This window comes from Zalophus californianus, chromosome 9 (genome assembly GCF_009762305.2).
Source record: "Zalophus californianus isolate mZalCal1 chromosome 9, mZalCal1.pri.v2, whole genome shotgun sequence".
Classification (NCBI taxonomy): Eukaryota; Metazoa; Chordata; class Mammalia; order Carnivora; family Otariidae; genus Zalophus; species Zalophus californianus.
In genome coordinates this window covers 72,781,730-72,799,750 of record NC_045603.1, presented here as the reverse complement: position 1 = coordinate 72,799,750, position 18,021 = coordinate 72,781,730, and the positions used below count along the sequence as shown (strand labels likewise).

Below are 18,021 nucleotides of genomic sequence, written 5' to 3'. Positions count from 1 at the left end.
ATCTTCTTTAGAGAACTGATTTTTTTTTTTAAGATTTTATTTATTTATTTGAGAGAGAGAGAATGAGAGATAGAGAGCACGAGAGGGAAGAGGGTCAGAGGGAGAAGCAGACTCCCTGCTGAGCAGGGAGCCCGATGTGGGACTCAATCCCGGGACTCCAGGATCATGACCTGAGCCGAAGGCAGTCGCTTAACCAACTGAGCCACCCAGGCGCCCGTAGAGAACTGATTTTTAGAAAAAAACTTTTTTACTGAAATTTAACAACAGATATTAGAAAAGCATGCCAACTGACTTAATGTTTTGTTTCCGATTTATTATAGTAGATTATGTAAGCAAATAGTTTTTGAGACAATTCAGAGTTCACCAAAATCATTATATTATCTCCATCATGAGTGGTATTATCATTCCACCTGGTGTCTTTTCAGGAAACAGCTATAGTTAGAGATCAGGATATATGGCTCCGAATTTCCCCAAAACTTGACCCTGAAATATCTGTAAACAGTGTATCTCAGATGTAAATCCAAGGTTAATGGTAGATTTTGCCATGAGAATTCTACTCCAAGTAACTGTATAAAACCTATCAACCAACAAAAATATAGTGAATGCTAGTTTACCACATAAATGGAAAATGTGTTGTAGGAATTTCTCATGGAAAACACATTTTTTTTTTTTTTTGCTTTCTTTCTAGCACAGAGCAACCAACCATAGTGGCTAAGTTAGATGAGGCCTGTCACTCAGCACAGAGAAGAGTGACAGGAAAACTGTCTTTTTTTGAAGGGGAATGGTAAAGAGTTTGAAAATATTCTAAGAATATTCTACAAACATAGAAGTTCTCTGTGTATTTTGTTTAGTTCTTCATGTTTTTCCCTAGGCATTATCTGTGCCTCACTTTTCTCTAGTAGTGAGTACACCTCAAGGCAAAATGCTCTAAATATATAAATAAAATGTAAGAATAAGTTAACATAAAAGAAGTAGTATATATTTCTATTAAAAAGTTGTATTATCTGTTATTTGCCAACAGTAGGAACAAAACTCTATTTTGGGGCCTGAGACCTCTAGACCTTCTACTGAGGATGAGAGAAATGCCTAATTTTAGTGCCCCCTTATCATTAGTATACATTTCTAATATGTTTTTAAGTTAATTCTGTGAAGTACAGGAAACTACATACACAGATTTTGTGACATATTCATAATTCCAGACAAGTAAACTTACAGTTTTCATCTATTGAAAAAAGAATCATAAGGGCTAAAACTGTAAAGCATTACATCCAGAAATATTTAATCAATTAACTCACTAATGAAGCTTGGCTGATGAAAATTATATACTGGGTGTTTTTAAAACAAGCTCTTTCAAGTTTTCATTTTAAGTAATAATTGCATTTCTTTTACATATTTCTTTGTAATTAGTGTATTTAAAATGTAGTCTGGATTTTCAGTCAAATACTATATAATGTACTTCTACTTCTTTGCAGTAATTCCCTAATAAAATGATTAATGATAACAGCATAATGATTAATAATAATACATTATACTTTATAGCTTCTAGGAGATACAAGTAATTAACAGATTTCGTTGCCTTCATCAGTTCTATGAGGCAGACAGAAAGAGAGAATATTATTCTTTTTATGGGAATTTAGGATACATCAGAGGTTAAGACCATATCAAATAATATTTACATAATTCCTATGTCCATGGATATGACAGGAGTTCATAAATGTGGGGAATATTTATTCATACAAATATTTCATTTATGTGCCTACTACAAACCAATGTAATCGGTCAAAAAGAGAAAAGTTTATAGCTTCCCAGACTGGTTACTGCCAATGATTACCAACTTTTATCATTACTTTGCTTAATTTTACTAAATTCCAGGAATGTACTCAAAGAAAACAATAGTTGCATGAAAGAATTTAAAGTGATATCAATTTATTGTGACTTGAAAATTTTCCTTTACTTAAGTTTCAGAGTTTGAAAATTACTGGGGTAGTTAAACAATATGCAATGGGAGAATTGCCTTGGAAATATGTAGTAACATCTGACTCAAGAGCCAACCTTCTATAGCTTAGGACAGAATTGGGTCTGGACCTGAATTTCCTAAAGTCTAGGCTTGAGTGCTTTCTACTCTAAGTTTGTGAAACATACAAGTGTAGCTTTATAGTGCCGCCTTATATCAGTATATGCTGCAAAGTAATATAGTTGTGAAAATCCATTTAAAAGACAGTTTAAAAGAACTGCAGTCATTGACTATAAAGGCATTCACGCTATAAGTTTAAAAATAAGACTTATTCTTTTGCTGTGCAAAAGGTTATTATTTTGGCATAGTCCCAATAATTTATTTTTGCTTTTGTTTCCCTTGCTTGAGGAGACATATCCATAAATATTGCTAAGGCTGATGTCAGATTACAGCCTATGTTTTCTTCTAGTTATTTTATGGTTTCAGGTCTCACATTTAGGTCTTTAATCCATTTTGAGTTTATTGTGTGTGGTGTATGAAAGTGGTCCGGTTTCATTCTTTTGCATGTAGCTGTCTAGTTTTCCCAACACCATTTATTGAAGAGACTCTTTTCCCCATTGTATATTCTTGCCTCCTTTGTCATATATTAATCGACCATAAAGCATGGGTTTATTTCTGGACTCTATTCTGTTCCACTGTCCTATGTACCTATTTTTGTGCCATACTCTTGTGATTACTACAGCTTTGTAATATACTTTGAAATCTGGGATTGTGATACCTTCAGCTTTGTTCCTTTTTCTCAAGACTGCTTTGACTCTTAGAAGTCTTTTGTGATTCCATATAAATTTTAGGATTATTTGTTCTAGTTCTGTAAAAATGCAGTTGGTATTTTGACAGGGATTGCAATGAATCTGTAGATTGCTTTGGATAGTATGGACATTTTAATGGTATTAATTCTTTTATTCCATGAGCATGATATAACTTTCTGTTTGTCTATGTCCTCTTTGATTTCTTTCATCATTGTCTCAGTTTTCAGAGTACAGGTCTTTCATCTCCTTGGTTAAATTTATTTTAAGGTCTTTTATTTTTATTTTTTTGATGCAACTGTAAATGGAATTGTTTTCTTCTCTTTCTGCTACTTTGTTATTAGTGTATAAAAATGCAATAGATTTCAGCATATTAATTTTGTATGCTGCAGCTTTACTGAATTCATTTATCAGTTTTAATAGTTCTTTGGAGTCTTTAGGGTTTCTATATATAGTATCATGTTATCTGCAAATAATTACCAATTTGGATGCCTTTTAATTCCTTTTCTTGTCTGACTGCTGCAATTAGGATTTCTAGTACCGTGTTGAATAAAAGTATTGAGAATGAACATCCTTGTCCTGTTCCTGATCTTAGAGGAAAAGCTTTCAGTTTTCACCACTGACTATGATATTACCTCTGGGTTTTTCATATGTAGACTTTATTAGTTTGAGGTATGTTTCCTCCTAAACCCACTTTGTTTAAAGTTTTTATCACAAACAAATGCATTCTGTCAAATGTTTTTTCTGCATCTATTGAAATAATCATATGGTTTTTATCCTTCTTCTTGTGAATGTGATGTATCACAAGGAATGGTTTATGAATATTGAACCATGCTTGCATCCCTGGGATAAAAACTTTTGCACAGCAAAGGAAACCATCAACAAAATAAAAAGGCAATCTAGTGAATGGCGGCAGATATCTGCAAATGATATACCTGATAAAGGGTTAACATCCAAGATATAAAAAGAATTTACACAACTCAATACTAAAAACCAATCTGAAGTTAAAAAAAAATGGGCAGAGCGCCTAAACAGACATTTTTCCAAAGAAGACATCCAGACAACTCAATACCAAAATCCAATCTTAAGTTAAAAAAAAAAATGGGCAGAGCACCTAAACAGACATTTTTCCAAACAAGACATCCAGATGGTCAACAGACACATGAAAAGATGCTCAATATCAATAATCATCAGGGAAATGCAAATCAAAACCACAATGAAATAGCTCCTCACACCTGTGAGAATGGCTAGTATCAAAAAAATAAGATATAACAAGTGTTGATGAAGACATGGAGAAAAGAGAACCATTGTGCACTGTTGGTGGGAATATAAACTGGTGCAGCCCACTATGGAAAACATGGAGGTTCCTCAAAAAACTAAAATAGTTGATCCAGTTATTCCTCTACAAGGTAATTACCCCAAGAAAACCAAAACACCAATTTGAAAAGATAGATACATATACGTATATGTTTACTGCAGCATTATTTACAATAGTCAAGATATGGAAGCAACCCAAGTGTCCAAAATAGATGATTAGATGAAGATATGGCATACAGACGACAATGGAATACTACTCAGACATAAAAAAAAATGAGATCTTGCCTTTTGTGACAACATGGGTGGACCTCATGGGTATTATACTAAGTGATATGAGTCAGAGAAAGACAAATACCATATGATTTCACTTATATGTAGAATTTAAAAACGAACAAGTGAACACACTAGCAAAAAAAAACAGATTCTTAAATACAGAGAACAGACTGGTGGTTGCCTGAGGAGAGGTTGGCTGGGGGATGGAGGAAATAGGTAAATGGGATTAAAAGGTATAAACTTCCAGTTATAAAATAAGTAAGTCACACAGATGAAATGTATAGCATAGGTAATATAATCAATAATAAAAAAAGGTCTCATTATGAAATTGTATTTTATGTTCTTATGGTATATAAAGGATGACATACCTGCCCCAGGCTGCCTCATTCGTAGATGCTTTATTAACTGGAACACAGGAGGAGTCAATGACAGTTGATTTGTTCATCTTGTAGCAGAAACCGCAGTCTGGATCCAACATACATTCATTACAGTAACTGTAAAATAAAGAGTTATATCACGTTAAAGACAACTGATGTTCTTCTACATTTTCCATTACACTTTGCAGGAAGCTTGGGGCCACGGCACTCATGTTAGCCATGGCAAAGGGACATGTGCTGAGGCTGCTGGGAGCTGGTAGGTCTCCCCACCTGTCTCTCCCCTGGCTACAGCAACTGCAGAAGCCACTTTGAGATGGAGGGATGCTTGGATCTGAGACACTGGGTGTAAAAGATCCCCAGCTGTCCCTCAGCAAATCAACGTTTGCTTTTCTAAGCCACTGAGATTTGTTACCAAAGCATGGACTGGCCCAATGTGACCCAGTGGAGTTGTTCCAAATTGTACCAAAGCATTTATTTCTCTTAACTGTCTCCATTCTGTATCTTATCTTTTAAAAGTGGAAAACATATTTCCCAATATATATACTGAAATAGAAAATTCAGAGAATGAAAACATTACATCTGAAGAAAAAAGTTAAAAACAAAAATATCACCACCCCAATAATGGTCAATGTTAACATCTTGGGAGGACATCTGTACTCTTAACAAATCTACACAGAGTACCAACTATATGCTAGGCTTAATTTAAAATAAGTTGGTATGGGAAAAAAGGCTAACTTTCTCTAAGTTAATTGCATCTACTGGTTGGATCACAGAGCCATAATCAATTAATCATTGCTCACATAACAGCAGTGTCCTAACTGCAGAAAACTCTAAAGAGGCAAAATCCTTTAGAGGGCAGGGTTTTCCAACCTAAGTCTACAAAGTATTTGTAAATGTGTTTTCTTGCTGTCAAATTCATTTGCCAGACAATTCTGGAGTACCTCAAACATGGCAGGCACACACAGGGCACTGTAGACACTAAGATGAATAGGACAAAGTCCCTGCTCCTGGGTAGATAAAAGGCAAGGACAGGAACAGATATACAAATAAATAAATGGCAGTGTAATAGAAATTAGTGTGAGCTACTCTAAGGACAGAGGCCTGTTCATTTGCCCGTAAGAGCTGGGGATAGTTTGGGAGGAGATACTTGACATAGATCATAAAAGAAATTTACCATGCAAAGAGGTAGAGGGCAGGGCGTTTCAGAGGACTGCTTATTCTACAATTAAAGATCAGTCAGCACAGACTTATTATTGACTGTGTACAAGTAATTATATGATGGGGTGTGGGGGAGAAACAGGGTAAGTACGACTTTAGGCATCCAAAAATGAGGTGAATCCTCAAAATCAAAATACTTCTTTGATTAATTTAGCTAACTGGGAAAACACTGGCATTGTTTAAAAACAAGATTATCATTTCAGCCTCCTTCTGTAAACTTTTCCTTTGCAAACAGCCATCCTTAATTTTAAATGAGACTTCAGACCCCTTGAGGCATAGCTTGGAGATATTGAGGATTCAGTTCCAGACCACTGCAATAAAGCAAATACCACAATAAATGAGTTTTTTGGTTTCCTGGTGCATATAAAAGTCATGTTTACTCTATACTGTAGTCTACTGTGGGTACTATAGCATTTTATCAAAAAAAAAAAATACCAATGTACATATCTTAATTTAAAAATACATTATTGCTAAAAAATGCTACCATCACCTGAGCTTTTAGCAAGTCAAATCACTGATCATAGATCACCATAACAAATCTAATAATAATGAAAAAGTTTGAAATATTATGAGATTTACCAAAACGTGACAGATACGAAGTGAGCAAATGCTGTTGGAAAAATAGTGCCGACAGACTTGCTTGATGCACGGTTGCTGCAAACCTTCAATTTGTAAAAGACACACTATTCTGTGAAATGCAATAAAGTGAAGCACAGGAAAACGAGGTATACCTGTACAAAAGCAAAAGAGAGGGCTTTGAAAGCCTACTGAAAGGTCAATATACTTTAGAGAGGTGATGCAGTGTTGCAAATATAAAAGGGTCCACACCTGTGATAAGCAAAAGAAACAGAACAACAGGAAGCTTTAGAGGTACTTTAAGCTTCCAGCTTTCACAACTAGACAGGGCTAATCTGGAAAGGAAGGGAATTCCTGCTAGCACTTTGTTGGTTTCTTCCACCCATTTGAGGTAGAATCTAACAACCCCGATTTTTCCAATGGCTTTAAATGATACTTATTTAGGAAAGGTCAACTTATCCAATGGTAGAGAAATGACTCTATTTCTTTAAAAATAAGTAATTCCTATAACAGGCCAAAAAAAGTAATGATGAAGGCTAAGAGTTACGGAGAACCTACCACACGAGTGTGTCAGACATTACAAGGTGTCACTGATGATGCTTTGCCTCCTCCATCCCTTTCAGTCATCTGACTCTGACCACAACCTCCCGTTCTTCCAGCTTGCTTATAAATGATCCCAGCTCTGCCCTGGTGATTCGTTCAATACAAATATGTGCCAGGCACTATTCTGGGGGTTGGGCCACATTAGTAAACAGAACAGATTCCCTGCCCTCGTGGAGCTGTCTGTCAGACCTCCTGGTGACTCTGGTTCATTGACCCCTCTACTTGCTCCCTATTCATTAGTTTTTTACTTTCTTTGGTTCATCCTTATCTAGCTCATGTACCATGGCCTATCATTTCAACATCCTAAATTTCCTTGCCCATTTCTTTCCATCTCACCCGACTAGCAAAAATCCTAGCCATATGTGAATATCAATGTTTGCCTTTTCTATGCCTTCCCCACCGACCCGAATGCAGCTGAGGGAATCACACAACAGGGCAGCTCAGTAGTTCTCTAGAATACACTGCTACCAGCCTCCAAAGGATCCTCAATGGCCTGATATTCCTAATAATTTTCTGTAGTCAACTCCACACAAGGACTTTTCAACCACATTACATGGGGACTATTCTTCAAATCTCCAATGCTCTATCCTTTTGGTCACTTCATATCCAGCTTCACCTCAAGTCTACCTTCACATAGAAAACAGATGAAAGTGGTAAAGATGGTAGCTTTATAATCTTACAGCAAACATAGAAATAATCATACTTTTCTCTGCTCCAGTAACAAAGAGAAATTGTTTTTCTTCTCTATCTGGGCTTTCCTTCCATTCCATCTCCTTAGCCCATTTCCAACCCTTTTGATTACTGCTCCTCATTTCTCTTAACGTCTGTTGTCTTAAGGTGGAAGATTAGCTTTCTGATTTGGTATCTTTCTTCCTTTTTACTGTAGAAAGTTGTAACTATGAATTTCCCTCTGAACACTGCTGTACTTACATCCCACATTTGGTATGTTTGGTCTTCATTTTCATTCATCTCAAAGAATTTTCTAATTTTCCTGTGACTCCTTTGACCCACTGGATTAAGAAGTGTTATTTAATTTTTACGTATTCATGAATTTCCCAATTTTTTTGTTAGTGATTTTTAGTTTCACTTCACTGTTATCAGAAAACACATAATTCGTATGATTTCAGACCTTTTAAAATTTATTGAGGTTTGTTTTGTGGCCTGGCATATAATCTATCCTGGAGAAACTTCCTTGTACACTTAAGGAGTTGTATATTCTGTTGGTAGCAAAGTATTCTCAAAATGTCTGTTAGATCTGGATGATTTGTAGTCAATACACTAATTTTCTTTTGGGAGGGGATGTTTTAGATCCTCTTTATTCTTTTTTTTTTAATTTAAATTTTAGTTAACATACTGTGCAGTATTGGTTTTAGGAGAATTCAGTAATTCATCACTTAAATATAACACCAAGTGCTCATCACAAGCGCCTCCTTAATACCCATCAGCCACCAAGCCCATCCCTCAACCACCTCCCTCCATCAACCCTTAGTTTGTTCTCTATTTTTAAGAGTCTCTTATGGTTTGTTTCCCTCTCCCCCACCATTATGTTCATCAATTTTCTTTTTTAAAAACTTATTTATTTATGTATTTATGGACAGCACAAGTGGGAGGGGCAGAGGGAGAGAGAGAATCTCAAGCAGACTCAATACTGAGTGTGGAGCATGACAGAGGGCTCGATCCCAGGACCCCTGAGATCATGACCTGAGCCAAAACCAAGAATCAGATGTTTAACGGCCTGCACCCCATCTATTTTCTTTCTTAAATTCTACATGAGTGAGATCATATGGTATTTGTCTTTCTCTGACTTATTTCACTTAGCATAATACACTCTAGCTCCACCTACATCATTGTGAATAAGATTTCATTCTTTTTGATGGCTGAGTAATATTCCATTACATATATATACATACATATGTATGTGTGTATATATATACGCACACACATATACATAGATACACACATACACCACATTTCCATATCTTTATCCATTCATCAGTCGATGGACATTTGGGCTCTCTCCATAGTTTGGCTATTGTTGAAAATGCTGCTATGAACATTGGGGTGCATGTACCCCTTTGAATATGTATTTTTGTATCCTTTGGGGTAAATACCTAGTAGTGCAATTACTGGATCGAAAGGTAGTTCTATTTTTAACTTCCTGAGAAACCTCCATACTGTTTTCCACAGGGGCTGCACGAGTTTGTATGCCCACCAGCAGTATAAAAGGGTTCCCCTTTCTCCTCATCCTCACCAACATCTGTTGTTTCCCGTGTTGTTAATTTTGGCCATTCTGACAGGTGCGAGGTGGTATCTCATCATGGTTTTGATTTGTATTTCCCTGATGATGAGTGACGTTGAGCATCATTTCATGTATCTTTTGGCCATCTGGATGTCTTCTTTGGAAAAGTGTCTGTTCATGTGTTTTGCCCATTTCTTAACTGGATTATTTGTTTTTTTGGGTGTTCAGTTTGAAAAGTTCTTTATAGATTTTGGAAACTAACCCTTTATCAGATATATTGTTTGCAAATATGTTCTTCCATTCCATAGGCTGCCTTTTAGTTTTGTTGATTGTTTTCTTCTCTGTGCAGAAGCTTTTTATCTTGATTTAGTCCCGATAGTTCGTTTTTGCTTTTGTTTCTCTTGCCTGTGGTAACATGTCTAGTAAGAAGTTGCTATGGCTGAGGTCAAAGAAGTTATTGCCTGTGTTTTCCTCTAGGATTTTGATGGTTTCCTGTCTCACATTTAGGTCTTTCATCCATTTTGAGTTTATTTTTGTGTGTGGTGTGAGGAAATGGTTCAGTTTCATTCTTTTGCATGTTGCTGTCCAGTTTTCCCAACACCATTTGTTGGAGACACTGTCTTTTTTCCACTGGATAGTCCTCCCTGCTTTGTCAAAAATTAGTTGACCATATAGTTGTGGGTCCATTTCTGGGTTTTCTATTCTATTCCACTGATCTGTGTGTCTGTTTTTGTGCCAATACCATACTGTCTTGGTGACTAAAGCTTTGTAATATAGCTTGAAGTCCAGAACAGTGATGCCTCCAGCTTTGCTTTTCCTTTTCAAGATTGCTTTGGCTATTTGTGGTCTTTTGTGGTTCCATATAAATTTTAGGATTTTTTGTTCTAGCAATGTGAAAAATGCTGGTGGTATTTTGATAGGGATTGCACTGAACGTGTAGACTGTTTTGAGTAGCAAGATACAAAATCAATGTAGAGAAATCTGTTGCATTTCTATATACCAGCAATGAAGCAGCAGAAAATCAAAGAATGTTATGTCTTCTAAAAGGGATACCCTGACTTTCTTTTAAACTTTTGTTTTCTAATTCTAAGAAGTTTCAGAAGAGGCAATATTTATGATTATGGTTTCTATAATGGAAAGATATTTATGAGGTGCTCACTATTAAGAACTTACCATTATATTTAAAAACAGTACAATGCTAATGAAAGAATGTATCTCTCAGTGTAATGCTATTATAGTTGTCCCTATGATCCAAATTGTGACATTAACGAGGAACTCTCTAGCCACCCTATGCCTTGAAATATCAGCAAGTTCTCAATAAATAAAAGAGATAGTGTTAGAAGTACTATGCAGATATCAGCAGCTCCTATCTGGTAAGTGTGCCTAGTGAAATGCATAACAGGAGTGTGTGTTATAGAGATTTTTAGGGACACACCAGTGTTTATACAAATACAATCACAAAGACATAAAATAGGCTCTTTTAATATAAGTTTTCAAATGGTGATGATAATAACAGATAACATAAAACACTTACTCTCAATTTACTGACTGAAAAGTTGCATATAAATGTGTATGTTTGTTTGTATAATACACACATTTCTTTACCTAAATACACATATGTACATATACAAACATGCACATACATGCCATTTTATATTTGCAAAGTTGAAGCTGAGATTTGTGTTTTTAACTATGTTAACCAAAGGTTCATGTAGTATAATAGGAAAATACTTAGCCCTATTGAAAGAGATAGCCTTGGCAGATTGAGCTCTCTTGTTTTTACCTCCCCTGTAGAGAGTTTATTGTGAACTTTTCTGAGATAAAATGGGAGAACCAGTCCAAGAATTCATAAAAGATTAGACAGTTACAAAAAATTAGAGGCTAAGGTACCAGTAAATGCTAAAAAGGAATGGAAGGAAAGAAGCCTACTCTGAGAAATAGGTTAAATTCACCCCCTTTAATAGTATACCAAAGAGCAAGAGCTTGTGATTGCTTTTAATCTGCAGGCCTTACTGCTGTGAATCTTTTGCATCTAACTCAGGACTCCATTGTATTCTTAGCCTCACTTTCTAAGGGGAAGAGATGAGAAATAGGACTATGTTCCAGATACTTGGAATTAAGACTTATGTTCCAAAATCCATTTGTGTATGGATTTGATCAGAGAGACATGAATTATAGGGAATAACTTACAGCTTGATGCAAGCCTCAACCCTGTGATCTCATGGACCAATATATAGCGAAGCAAGGTGTAACCTGTGTAACGGAACTGCAGAGAGAACTAGTAAATCTGCTGTCAATATAAGTGACATTCATTCTTCACTTTACATACTCAGCAGGTATCTCTTGAACAGTTGTCAGGTAACATGGAAATCACTAGGATTAAAAGATATACAAGACAAAAATCTCTCCCTTGAGAAGGTCACAGTGCAGTAAGAGAAGGCAAACATATCGTAAACCCTTAGAGATAATAATGCGATGGGCAGTAATAATGGTAGTCTTTTGTGAGCCTCTGACAGCACAGTGATCTATCTAATTTTGCTAGGGTCAAGAAGTTTTACAGAGGAGGTGATGCCAAATGTGAGTCTTGGAAGGAAATATGTAGGAAAATAAAGGTGGAAAGTAATAGTCCAGACAGAGAAAACAACAGGGAAAAGCATAAGAGCTTGTCCTCCTCGACTCCTGCAGTTCATATGGACGGGAGAGAGCCCATGGCACCTGGGGAGAAATAGCAAGACAAGATTGCCATGCTAAGAGGGGTAGATTGTGCCATAGTGAGGAGTTGGATCTTCATCATACAGACAGGGGGATGCTACTGCAGAGTTTAAATAGGGGAGAGATCTGATCAGGTGAGATGTAAGGCAGTAGAGGGGATGGAGTGGCACCTGTCTGGGGGCAGGAGGACGTGTTAGAAGACAGATGGAAGAGCTGAGATGAGAGGTGATAAGGATGGAGAGCGGGGAACCACACACACTTTGGGGACAAACTTGAGGGACCTGTGGCTATTTAAATGTAGGCATTCTGGATCACACTCAGGTTTTTAAATTGTGAGACATAAAAGAACAGCAGCTTTGACAGGAAACCCAAAGATCGAGCTCTAGGGGTGTTGAGATCGAGGTACTTATGAAACATCCAGAGAACTGGGCAGTTGCAAGTATGGGCCTGGCACTTAGGGAAGGGAAGCAAACTGGAGAAACAGTTCATGGAGTCTCAGCGTGTCAGTGATAGCAAAGGTCACGTAAGGGTGATGCTTTGCAGCAAAAGTGTACAGCATGAAGGGACACTGCCAAGAAGAGGAGCAAAGCAGAAAGGACCAAGAGGAGAAGGAAAAGACTAAGAAGCAGCAGTCTGAGGAAAGGAAGAAACATAAAGGGACTAGTGTTAAGGGGTAAGGAAATGCCAGGAACAAGGGAAACATTGTAGGAAAATTTATCACAGATCAATAAATTAAGATTAGGAGAGCGCCCAGAGCTAACGAGAAGACCCTTGGCAACCTCAGAACAGCTTTCACGGAGCGGTGAGGCATGGCCCGCTTCATGGAGTCAGTGCCAGCAGCTCCCCAGATTGTTAACATAATTTCCAATCACTTAGGTAATTTTTTTTTTTTTTAATTCTGAGAAGTTCCCTACTTACGCAGTCCAAATAAGGGAGAGGGGTCACCTGACATCCACACGCTGGCCAAGAAAGAAGGCAGGAGTCCTGGAGTTTTGTTTGTAGTACGCACGCAGACGCCCAGTCCTGCAGAGGGCTACAGCAAGGCGGGCTGTCGTGGCTTCAACCCAGCCCTGCATCCCTGCCCCCCCCCACCCCCGGGGTGTTCTCTGGTTGATTTGGTTCCAAGTCACCTGCTGAAAGCAGCAGGGCAGTTAGGAGTGAGGAGAGGGTGGTAGGGAAAGTTTAGAGTAGCTGTCTTGGGACACAGAGTGCCATTATTGCACGAAGTAGGGTGTGAAATTCATGCATGAGGAACAAGTGAGTGAACACAGTTCCTTGCAGGCAACGGAAGTGGGCCTGAGCCAGCAGCTGGCCCTCATGGCCACCATTTGCCACCGCCGACTGTCCGCAGGCTAGGCCCTGCCAGAGACAGGCATTGTCAGACCAAACACTGTCCCTAATGCTCCATCTCATTGGGTTTAATGACACATACTTAAAAACAAATGGACCATTTTCTAGAGGGCTGAGTTCACACTCGACTTCACAGAGTAGAAACTAAAAATGTTCTAAATTAACCCAAATCAATTTTTTAAAGATTTGCTGAGGAGAGAGAAGAGGGCACCTTCACTTAAGCCCCTGGTGCCATGTGAAACATGTAAAGAATTGTTTAAATGAAAACAGGCCGTTCTTTCTTTCCTTAGACACTAAGCTGACTCTTATTCTGCTCTTTTTCACTTTAATTGGAAACATTTTAAAGTTTCAGGACCAGTTTTCTAAATATGTAACACTTATTTTTCTCCCTTTCTAAAAAGGTCAGAAATTGAAAACTTAAATCTTCCTTCCCTTCAACTAGCAAGAAACGAACTGTTTGGTTCTAACTGTAATTTTATTATCTAGATTATATATTTTCCCATCTGTTTAGAGTGTCTAGTATGCTCTGCATTCAGTTCCCCTAGCAATTTCTAGAAGAGCAGCATCATCAGCTATTATATAACCTCCCCAAGTGAAAGTATCCACAATCAAGAACAATAGCATGAATTCTGGGCACACTTATTTACCACAAATTCTCTCTAAATATCATAATGTCCTGGCACTAAGAAATTTCACAGGATGTGATTTAAAAGAGGACGCTCTCTCAATGCGGCTTTTTTCTTTAGGCTTCAAGGAAATTAGCCCTTCTAGCTGGTGTTTCTGAAAGTGAGTTATCAAAATTACTAACCAATTTCATTTGGGTTGTGGACTGAATGTTTGCAAATTGTCCACTTTAGCCTCTAGCAGTTTAAAAACTGCGCTCAGGTTAAGGAACCCTCTGGCAATTAGATTGACCATCTTTCTATTTCATTCTAAAAATGACTCAGATATTCACTTCAACCCACCCACCCAAAATTATTCTCCATAAATGGGCAGAACAGGCTAATGAACCTACAGTAATGCCTTGAATTATAGAGCTGTCATGCTTTGACTCATTCAATAAACATATTTTAAGGAACCAGCCTACAATGGGGTGTTGCAGATAACAGTTGATAAACATGGTCTTTTCCCTTGGGATACAGACCTCACAGTCGATTTTGCAAACGAGTCAGTAAAGAACATTGGAATTCTATGATGGAGGTGTGCACAAAGCAAAGAGGAGGGCCATCTCTATCAACGGTACTACATACTGATTTGTCTGAAATTTGAAGTATTTTGTATCAATAGGAAGGTATCCTCATTTTAATTCATTCAGCAATTCCTTTTATAAAGCACAGTCCTTTTGTAAATACCTTCTTAATTCATTTCTTTTGTAAATTTAGTTTCTTAGAGTAGAGCACACTTATACTTTCTGCCCTTGAAATCAGCATGCAAGAGTAAATACTTGTGAGATGTCACAGCATTATAATGTTTTACACTGTTAAAGTTTGTGAGAATGAAGAGTTAGCGTATATGTATTTTTTTTTTTTCCTTCATGTAGAATCTTGCAACTGGGTAGTTTCTTAGAGATCATGTGCTCTTGAAATGGAAAACTTGAAGTCCAGAATTTAGAACTCACCCCAGGTCACAGTGTGAAAGAGGATAAATGGGGCCTAATTAGCCAGTTTGCTTTCACACAAAAATGTTTTCATCTGTGCTTACAATATTCTTTTTTTTTTTTTTTTTGTTAAGATTTTATTTATTTATTTGACAGAGAGAGACAGGAGAGAGGGAACACAAGCAGGGGGAGTGGGAGAGGGAGAAGCAGGCTTCCTGCTGAGCAAGTAGCCTGATGTGGGGCTCGATCCCAGGACCCCGGGGCCACAACCCGAGCCGAAGGCAGATGCATAATGACTGAGCCACCCAGGTATCCCTGTGCTTAGAATATTCTTATGAGCATTCATCTAGTGCCACTATATTTAAGTTTTCAGTCTTTATACGTATAAGATGTGACATAAATTCATCAGGTCATGTTCAAGAAAGCCTTAAAGAGTAAATCACAAATAAAAAATAGACATTTCTAGATGTTATTCATTTTTCATGCCATTTGTTAGAGCCACAGTTATGATACACGCTCTCTGTAAAAGGCCAATTAGCAGATTCCCCAGGATATTTAACGTTTTGTGTTACCTTCTAAATGTCAAGTTGAAGTTAGAAATATTGTTACAGTTGGGAGAATTTTGCCATAAAATAGTCTTTATGATGAAAAGAATTTCAGGTCAAGAATGTGGTAGGAAATTTTATCTTGCTTCTGGAAGCCTGAGTGACTCTAAGTCCAAATGACTCAGTGGTGGCAAGGAAATGGAATACTGTTTCATACTTGGCCTCTTTTTACTGAGTGACCCATCTGAACTGGTATGGAGGGCAAAGTATGGAGTAGTAGAGAGGAGAGCTTCTCAAGTTTTTTCAGTAAGGGAAAGGCTTGAGCCTGCACATTTTCTGTGGTATATTCTAGGAGAGGTTGGAAAGTAGAAAGAGAAGAAAATAACCAATTGAACAAGGTGTTGGTGTGGGTGAAGACCAGAGGGATCGAAATTAAAAGCCCTGGTGGAGGAACGACATTTTGCAGAGCTTGGAAGAAAAGAGTGAAGACAGACCTGGCTACTGAGATCTTTGTTCATGTCTGAGTTTAAAGCTGAGAATGTTCCTACATAGTCCCTTCAGTTTTCACCACAAGCAAGACAATGCCATCTTGTAAGAGATGGGTGGGGGGATAGGATTGGATTAGAGGAGAGTTGTGGGTGTTTGAGACATCAGTTATGGGTTGGGGAAAGGCACTGAACAGGGACAGGTAAAAGTTCCCTGATTAGCAGTGAGGATACAGCTGTGGTTGAATACTGTGAATGTGTACTTTTATCAGTGTGCCTGGTTGCATTAATTCTCCACAAGTACAGAGCAACCTAGATGCAGAAAGAAAAGAAGATGGTAGGAAAGTGTCAAACATAAAAGTTTAGAGGTGATATACAGAAGTACCAAAATACAAAGATTTGGAGGGTCTGGTCAGAATGGTTAAGGAGATTTCACCATGAAAGTGACAGAGAAGGATGAAGAGCCATGGAGTGACTGAAAGTTCAGGAAGAAAGGATATGAAAAGTCTCTGAGGTAGAAAAGCAATTGTCCTAGGATAAGGAAGTGAGATCTTGAAGGGAAGGAGTGAGAAATATGCATATGTATGTGTTCTAGATCAGGGATCAGCAAACTTCCTGTAAAGGATTAGATAGTAAATATTTGTGGCTTTGCAGGCCCTATGAATCCTGTTAAAACCTCTTGGCTCTGCTGCTGAAGCTTGAGAGCCATCATAGACAGTAAGTAAACAATGGGTATGGCTGTGTTCTAGGAAAACTTTATTTGAAAAACAGATGGTCGTCTGATTTGTCTCAAGGGCTGTAGTTTCCTGACCTCTGTTCTAGATTATGACAACTTCCAGGATGTGACAAACTTAAGTGTAAGTGCACAGGTTATTAGAAAACAGGGGGCTAAGATGCTTTAAGATTAGTGTATCAAGACCCACAACTCTATGGTCAACTAATCTTTGACAAAGCAGGGAAGAATATCCAATGGAAAAAAGACAGTCTTTTCAACAAATGGTGTTGGGAAAACTGGACAGCCACATGCAAAAGAATGAAACTGAACCATTTCCTCACACCATACACAAAAATAAATTCAAAATGGATGAAAGACTTAAATGTGAAACAGGAAACCATCAAAATCCTAGAAGAGAAGACAGGCAGCAACCCCTTCCACATTGGCCTCAGCAAATTCTTACTAGATAAGTCTCCAGAGGCAAGGGAAACAAAAGTAAAAATGACTACTGGGACTTCATTAAGATAAAAACCTTCTGCACATCAAAGGAAACAATCAACAAAACTAAAAGGCAACCATTGGAATGGGAGAACATATTTGCTAATGACCTATCTGATAAAGGGTTAGTTTCCAAAATCTATAAAGAACTTTTCAAACTCAACACCCCAAAAAACAAATAATCCAGTTAAGAAATGGGCAAAACACATGAACAGACACTTTTCCAAAGAAGATATCCAGATGGCTAACAGACACATGAAATGATGTTCAACATCATTCATCATTGGGGAACTGCAAATCAAAACCACAATAGATACCACCTCACACCTGTCAGAATAGCTAAAATTAACAACACAGGAAACGACAGATGTTGGTGAGGATGTGAAGGGGAACTCTCTACCTTGCTGGTGGGAATGCAAACTGGTGTGGCCACTCTGGAAAACAGTATGGAGGTTCCTCAAAAAGTTAAAAATAGAACTACCTTACAATCCAGCAATTACACTGGATACAAAAATACAGATTCAAAGGGGTACATGCACCCTGATGTTTATAGTAGCATCATCAACAACAAACTATGGAGAGAGCCCAAATGTCCACTGGCTGATGAATGGATAAAGAAGATGTGGTGTGTGTTTGTGTGTGTGTGTACACACACACACAAACACACACACAGACACAGAATGGAGTATTACTCAGCCATCAAAAAGAATAAAATCTTGCCATTTGCAACGATGTGCATGGAGCTAGAGGGTATTA

At 37.7% G+C, this 18,021-nt stretch overlaps 1 protein-coding gene across 1 annotated transcript in view; it reads right to left on the bottom strand.

Moving 5' to 3' along the window:
• SLC2A13 (solute carrier family 2 member 13) overlaps nt 1–18,021 on the bottom strand; it is a 375,990-nt gene that overhangs the window by 68,107 nt on the left and 289,862 nt on the right. Inside the window, exon 7 of the mRNA XM_027592538.2 lies at nt 4,719–4,844. Within this exon, the coding sequence (XP_027448339.1) occupies nt 4,719–4,844 (126 nt within the window). The remainder of the gene's footprint in view (nt 1–4,718; nt 4,845–18,021) is intronic.